The sequence below is a fragment of the Phaseolus vulgaris genome, chromosome 7 (assembly GCF_000499845.2).
Source record: "Phaseolus vulgaris cultivar G19833 chromosome 7, P. vulgaris v2.0, whole genome shotgun sequence".
Taxonomy (NCBI): domain Eukaryota; kingdom Viridiplantae; phylum Streptophyta; class Magnoliopsida; order Fabales; family Fabaceae; genus Phaseolus; species Phaseolus vulgaris.
The window spans coordinates 14,177,102-14,185,295 of NC_023753.2; the positions used below are offsets into that span (position 1 = coordinate 14,177,102).

The window sequence follows — 8,194 nt, forward strand, 5'->3', positions numbered from 1 at the left end:
CTTGGCTTTGTCTAGCCTTCTCTTAAGACCTCTAAGGAGAACTCGGTTGGCCGACTCGACCTGTCCATTCGTCTGGGGGTGTTTTATTGATGCGAACTCCTGTTTCACTCCCAGCTCTGTACATAGCTTGCCCAATTGTTGGCTTGCAAACGGGGTACCGTTATCAGATACCAACCTCTTCGGTATTCCGAAACGGCACACTATGTTTTTCACACGAAGTGCTGGATTTTATCGGTTGTGATCTGTGCCATTGGCTCAGTCTCGATCCACTTCGTGAAATACTCTATGGCAACCACGAGGTACTTCATATGTCGTACTGCCAAAGGGAAAGGTATCAGAATATCGATCCCCCTGGTATGAAATGGCCACGGGCTGTAGATCGATCTCAACTCCTCTAGGGGCGCCTTGTGCCAATCAGCGTGTTGTTGGCACTGCTTGCACCGATGGGCGTACCTCATGCAATCCTCCCTCATGGTTGGCCAGTAATACCCTACGCTAATGGCCTTTGATGAGAGAGATCGACCATCGATGTGGCTACCGCATATCTCTTCATGTAGCTCGGCCATGATGCGCGTGCATTGTTCACCGTCTACACATACTAGTATAGGATGGGTGAAACCATGCCTGAACAACTTCCCATCGATCAGGGTGTACTTGCTCAAATTTTTCTTGATTTTTCGAGCTTCTGCAGATTCTAGCAGGAGTACTCCATCATCCAGGTAGCGTTGGTAAGCTGTCATCCAAGTTTCTCCTGATTCGACCTGGTAAATTTGCGGTGCTATCTCCCCAGCCACCTGGTACCTGCTTATTCTGGGTGATTTTACTGTCTCCTGTGTTAACAACCGATGACTCCTCTTCATCCCTTCTGATGTGCTAACCTGTTGGACTTCTGCCATATTGTTCGTGGTAGTTCGAGGTGTCTTCAGGGTCTCCTGAATCACCGTCCTCTGCTTGCCCCCCTTGCCCGAACTGGCGAGCTTTGCAAGCAAGTCAGCTCGGGCATTCTGTTGTCTGGGTACGTGGACTAACTCGAACACTTCGAACAAACCCTTCAGGACCTGGACATATTCTAGGTACGCGGCCATCTGAGGGTCTTTGGCTTGGTACTCCCCCGTGACTTGGCTTGTAACTAGCAAAGAGTCACTCTTTGCTAACAACCCCTTTGCTCCCATCTCCTTAGCCAACAACATTCCAGCGATCAGGGCCTCATACTCTGCTTGGTTGTTACTAGCCTTGAAAGCAAATCGTACGGCCTGCTCAATCAATAACCCATTTGGTCCCTCCAAGATGACACCAACCCCACTACCTTGTTGGTTTGAGGAACCATCTACAAAAAGCACCCATCTGAAACTTGCCCCTTCTTGGTGTGTGGCTGCTGAGGAGAGTTCTACCACAAAGTCGGCGTAGATCTGGCCCTTGATGGGGCCTCTAGGCTCGTACTGTACGTCGAACTCAGACAGCTCTACTGCCCATCGTACCATTCTACCTGCCACATTTGGCTTTTGCAAGACTTTTTGGATTGGGAGGTCTGTCATCACTATCACGGTGAAGCTTTGGAACTAGTGGTGGAGTCTTCGCGCAGAGAAAACTACTGCTAGAGCTGCTTTTTCTAAGGCCTGGTATCTCACCTCTGGCCCTTGCAACACCTTGCTGACGAAATAGATTAGCCTCTGCACCTGGTCTTGCTCCTGCAGCAGAACCAAACTGATCGCCTTCTCTGTGACTGCGAAGTAGAGGTAGAGCGGGGTACCTGGCTCTGGCTTGCACAACACCGGTGGACTGACCATGTACTCCTTTAGCTTTTTAAATGCCTCTTTAAATGCCTCTTCGCACTCCCAAATCCACACAAACCTGTTGTTTCTCTTTAGGCACTGGAAGTAAGGGTACCCCTTGTCTCTTCCCGCCGATACGAATCTGGACAGAGCGGCCATGCGCCCGGTCAACTGTTGCACTTCTTTCACCGAGATCGGGCTCCTCATGGCTATCACAACTACGCACTTCTCGGGGTTTGCCTCTATCCCACGTTCAGTGAGGAGGAAACCCAAAAACTTGTCTGCCTCGACCCCAAACACACACTTCTCCGGGTTCATCTTCAGCCTGTACTTCGCTATCGTGGTGAACAACTCTTCCAGGTCTGCTACATACTGCTCCTTCTGCTGGGAGGTGACCACCATGTCATCTACGTATGCTTGGAAATTCCGCCCTAACATGGGCATTAACACTCTGTCCATCAATCGCTGGTAGGTGGCCCCTGCGTTCTTTAGCCCAAAGGGCATGACCTTATAGCAATAACAAGACAGTTTCGTCATGAACTCAGTCTTGCATTCGTTTCTGGGGTGCATCATGATCTGGTCGTAACCAGAAAAGGCATCCAGGAAGCTGAGTAACCTGCATTCGGAGGCGTTGTCCACCAAAGCATCAATACCGGGCAACAGGTAAGAATCCTTTGGACAAGCCTTGTTGTGAGGTTCGTGAAGTCAACACACACCTCCACTTTTTGTTGGCTTTCTTTACTAGTACCACATTGGCTAGCCACTCGGGGTACTGAATTTCCCTAATGTGGCCAGCCTTCAGTAGCTTCTCCCTTGCCAAATTCTCTCTAGAATTAGGTTTTTAGTCTTCAAACTTCACCCCCAAATGGAGATGGCCGAACCACTCCAACCTTCACTACCTCTCATGCACCTTCAAGGTCACCACACCTCTTAGGAGGACCTTGTTCCACTCTCATCCATTAAGCTTCCGCACCATCATCAACAAAAATCCAAGAAGAGCTCATAGGAATGCCATCACACGGTGCACCTTCCTTCCTACTGTGACTAGTGAAATCACTACCGGGTCATTGTCATGGGGTATGACATCTTGGAGGTCGGCCATGGTGAAAACGAGGTCGACATCGGGGGTTTGGTCTACCTGTAGTACCTCTACCGCCATTACGCCTCGTGCGTACTTCTTTCGCTGGGAGGCAGTGCACCCTCCCCCTGAGAATCCTCCTGAGATGGTGTTTACCTCCCCATGGATAGGCACCTCGTGCCCTTGATCTGTCCCTGTAACCACCAATGCCTGATCATTCTGCGGCTCTTGAAGATAATCCTTTAAGAAACCGCTCTTCACCAGCTCATCTAGTTGGTGTGCCAGGGCCAGGCAATTACGTATGTAGTGCCCGTTTGCTTGGTGAAACTCACACCAAGCATTTTTGTTGGGCCTCGTTCTTCTGTCGATCTTTGCTGGCACCTTCAGCCTTTCCGCTATGTTTGGGATAGCGATCAACTCCTTGACTTCCAGTAAAAAATTATGCTTTGGAGGTGGGTCCCTTCGTGCGCACATTCCCGCCTGGGCCCGCTCGTAGGGTTTTTCCGCCCTCTTTTTCTCTGTGGTTGCCTTGTGCACCCTCATAGGTTGTGGTCATGCCGCCGCACGAGGTCGGACAGGACCGACAAGACCTTGTTTCTGTGTTACTCGATCATCTGTGGCGATGTGTGCCAACGCCCGATGTCTAATTTCCGTGAACGTCTTCGGGTAGAACCTTAATAGTGACTCACTTCGGGTAGCATTCCTTTGACAATCTCACCACTTGGACCCCAAACCTGTTCAGGTAGTCCTTTACGGACTCCCTCTGGTACTGTTTGACGTCGAAAACATCATAGGAAAGTCGGGTGGGGGTCTTGTTAACAAGGTATTGCTCCCTGAACAGTGTTGCAAACTGGTCAAAGGTGGTGATGTGTCCGTCAGGAAGGCTAAAAAACCATTCCAACGCCGTAGCTGATAGCGTGCTCATAAGCATCTTGCAGTACACAGCGTCAGACCCTCTTGTAAGCATCATTTGGGTGTGGAACGCCGTGAGATGGGCCTCTAGGTCCTCTACTCCTGTGAAGGAGACTTTCGGGCCTAGAGACGTTGTTAGTAACGCCGTATTCATGATCGCTTGTGATAACGACATGGGACGTGCCCTAAGAGGTACAGGTGGGGCACGTTAGTCTGTTGCGCGCTCCCCTACTTGTTGTAGATCCCAACGCAGTTCTTCATTGGCTTTGCACAGTTCTACGTTGTCCGCTCGTGACGCCCTACTTTTGCTTGGAGGGCACGCATCGTGTCCAGGATTTGCTGTGTGGTAACGTTGTCCCATTCGGGGACACAATTCCTGCGGATCCAGCGGTTCCTTGCCTCGTACTCCTCATGTTTCTGGTAAAGACTCTTAACGTGATTGCGAGTGGGACCTATCTTTAATGAGCCCCACAGTGGGCGCCAAATGTTCATGTCGGTTGACTCCCTTCGCCAGTACGAATCTGACAACTGCTTTGGCCCTTCGATCTTGCCTGAGAATCGTGACTCCTTGATCAAGAAGCCTCTCACCTGCAAAGACAAAGGGGCGCCCTAGCGACCATTTGCATTTCGATGCTCAAGTCAGTATTAGGGCAAAGAAACACCAAGTGTGTGTATTCTCTTCAGTCTTAGAAACCGCGTACCTTACTAGGGTTCTTGTCACCCTTTATATAGGCTGAAACTAGGGTTTACCTTTGTGCTGTTACCATTATCTAGGGTTCCTTGGAAAATCTCCCTGCGTCGCTATTTAGCTAATCTTAGTGTATCTGGCACATGGAACCTTCCTTAACTGGAGTGCAACGAATAACCAGAGTGGTCGCTTGGGTACCAACTTGTGCAGCTATTCTCTAGCGCCATCTGCTTCGTGGGTGCCCTAAGTATTCACGTGCCATGCATGAAACATCCCTGGAAACCCTAACCTTAATGAGTTTTAACGCCTCCCATGATTATCCTCACGTGTTGCGCCTTCATGCATCATACACAACACGTGCATGGATCCCTCGTGGCTTAGGCTTCCCACACATCTCATGTCTTTAACTGTTAACTTATCATAACTCTTAGGCCCACCTTACGTGGCCTTCTACAATGTTCAGATGACCGATGTCCGATATTCTCCCACTACTAGCGAGGTCCGATATCGATCTCCAACATCGGGCTTAGAATACCAATGTCCAAAGACTAACCAATCCCCTGGTAAGTGCGTCTGGGGTCCACCTCGTGGCCCCCCTTCCATCACCAAGCATCGATGCGCGACGTCTGAGGTCAGTCTCTGGGTCGATGACCGAGGAATGGTCGAGACATAAAGCTTTATAATCTTCCCTGCTCTTATCCCGAGTTATGGTGGCTAAATATATAGGGATGGTCCTCCATCACTTTTTCTTATAGAATTTTTTTTATGGTGGGATAACTTTAATATTGTAATGACTTGATTACACTTTTTTATTTTTTTATGGGTAGAAATTGCCTCCATATTCGTTAACAACTCATGAGGTTGAGTCAAGAGGTTTCATACCCACTGAGTTTGAAGTAAGGACAACACATTAAGATGTATTTTCTTCATCTTCCTTAAAAAGCATTGCCTTTGATGTTAATCAAACTAAGTTTGAAGTGTAAGGATTAATAGTTGTCACAATGCAAGAAATTACAGTAGCTTATGATAATAAGGAAACTTGTTAGTTAGGCGAAACTCTCTTACTTGAGGATGCAATATCATATCTCCTACCAGTATGTTTATAAGTTGGTTGGATTAATGTGAGTTTTTAATCTTGAACACATTTTTTTCTTAGTTTTCAACTCAAATAGGTTAGAAGTGATGAGAAACAGGATGAAAGGATATATGGAATAAAGGCTCAAACTTAGTTTCAAAATTATATTAGATTGAAGAAAAGTGGTTCATTTTTATATTTGTGTCTACCATTTAAAGTATGATTATGTTTTTTATACTTTGCTTTAAGGTCCCTACAATTATTTGCATGAGAAACTAAATATCTATGATTTTCTTTAAGGCTTGGTTTGACACTTTTTACTATGTATATGCTTTTCACTTTAAGACATGGTTGACTCATTGATTGTAATTTAGTAGGGTAAATTTTATGACCCAGTATTTTCTATTTATTTTAAGCATAGAATGTTGGAAGTGTGCTCTATCACCAAATCAAATTGTAGGATCAAGCGAAGAAAGAATGACTGATTAACATGTGTCTTGTAATAGTGTTTGAGCATTAAAAACAATATTTATTTTTCAAATGTTAAGTTATCATTTCATGTACTTTAATTTGGTGTACTTTTGAACACATGTGACTTTGATCTACTTTGAAAGGGAATGAATGAATATTTACATGCACCATTTTTTGCATTGAATCATTTTGTCAATTAATATAATTATGACAATTTTAACTAATATAACTTAGATGTTTAAAAAATGTCACTTTATACAAGGTGTTAAATGGCGGGTACTGTGACGGTTCACATAAGATCGTCGTATTATACTTTATGGTGATCAGATCTCTGACGATATGCAAAACTACCACACGTGTATATAGTGGCATTTATAAATGACAATATATAAAAAAAAATTGTCACCACATATATGATTTTTTGAAGTGTATGTCATTGTTTTTAATGTCAATGTTTAAAATGCCAAGGGAGTTAGAAATTATATAACTATGGTATAGATAGATTTCCTATGGGGATGGGGGAATGAGGGGGGAAGTTGGCATGGGTAAAGTGGGAATCTATTTGTAGGAGTAAGGAAGTAGGAGGATTACGTGTCAAGGATCTGAGGAGCTTTAATATGGCTCTTCTTGGTAAATGGAAATGAAGGTTATGAATATATTAGACAGGCTTATGGAAGGATATTATTGACTCAAAGAATGGGTCATGTAGAGCCTAAAGAGCAACAAGAAAGGCACAAACGAGTCAGGGTGGTGGAGGGACCCAAGAAAATTTTGTGGGTATGGAGGAAAAGGGAGTTGGTTTAAAGGAAATATCTTTTGGAGGTGTGGAACAGGAACACAAACTATCTTTTGGGTGATATTTGGGTGGGTGAAATACCCTTAAGAGATAAGTATCCCAAAATATACCAAAATTCAAATCACAAAGATGCAAATAGTGAATTTCCACAAAAGTAGGGTTGCTTGTTCTTTGGGTCAAAATGTATTGCCACTATCACTGATACGTGATTGATCATTGTCACTATCTTGTTCCCTCACTTAAACCTGGGTAAGCTTTCATCGCTCTCTCATATGCTCTTTATCTCATGCTTGCGACTAGCATTATTGTCTGTGACGATGCTCAAACGCATGTACTTGAATTTGATCTTTGTATCACAAGCTTCAAGTTGTTCTTATAATTAGGTAGGATTTTTTTTTGTTTTTTGATTTGATTCTATTTGATTTTCATTTTCGCTTCGTTTTTATTTGATTTTTAATCGGTGTGTATCATAGTGACTCTCACAATTGAACCCTTGGATTAGTGTTTTTTAACAGGTGTTTGTTGTAGTTTCAATTCTTATGATTAATTTATGTTTGATTTTTATATTAAAGTGTTTATAATTTTGTTTTGAGTGAATTTGTCATTGATTTGGTACACAACATGTTTTATTTTGATGTTGGTACGAAAAAAATTGGATCTTCGTTAGTGCCATATTTTATGTATTAGAAGAAATTGGCCAAGTGGTATTATGAGTGTTATGATAATATTAATTATTTTTATTTATACTTATACATTTGATCATAACTTTTTATAGTCCTTACTTCTTATGCCCAACATATTTTTCAATATTCATAAATTGTTTATATGCAAATTATTTGGGAATTAGAATTGTCTCTGTTCTTATCATTCTCTTTATTTTTTTATTTCAATTAACCACTCTGGAAATTGTTAGACCTCTTAATGAAATGGAAATTTCTAAAATTAGTTGTGATTGCATATTATGATTTCATAAACCATTTTTTTATTACATAGAATTTTGGGTCAAACAGATGTATATTCTGAGAGAAACAAATCGAAGACTTAGTGCCTTAGGGCAATCTAGTGCCAAGGCTCCCTTACTGGAGTGCAACCTTTGACGGAATGGCCACCTGGATACCAACTTGTACACATAATCTCTAGGGCCATGCGTTTTGGGGGTGCCCTGGCTGTTCACGTGCCATGCATACAGCCTACCCCTGGGAGACGTAACCCTAACGGGCCTTCGCGTCTCCAGTGGTTCTTTACTTGTGTTGCACCTAAATGCACTATTCACACCACGCGCATGAACCCTTCATGATCTAGGCTTCCCCCTATTGATAACTGGTGTGTTGTCTCGGACCCACCTCTCGTGGTCCAGTTCTGTTGTTTGAATCACCGATGCCGGATGTCACATTGGCCTCAC

The 8,194-nt window shown here is 43.9% G+C and overlaps 1 protein-coding gene across 1 annotated transcript; it reads right to left on the reverse strand.

Moving 5' to 3' along the window:
- Nucleotides 1-209: 209 nt before the first annotated feature.
- LOC137829096 (uncharacterized) lies at nucleotides 210-1,535 on the reverse strand. Its single transcript, XM_068635890.1, has one exon. It carries the CDS (start codon nucleotides 1,533-1,535, stop codon nucleotides 210-212), a length of 1,326 nt encoding a protein of 441 aa, XP_068491991.1.
- Between the last annotated feature and the right edge of the window lie 6,659 nt (nucleotides 1,536-8,194).

Bases quoted from the DNA above. Each gene is read 5' to 3' on its own strand.
- LOC137829096 (XM_068635890.1), bottom strand. From the start codon at position 1,535: ATGACAGACCTCCCAATCCAAAAAGTCTTGCAAAAGCCAAATGTGGCA.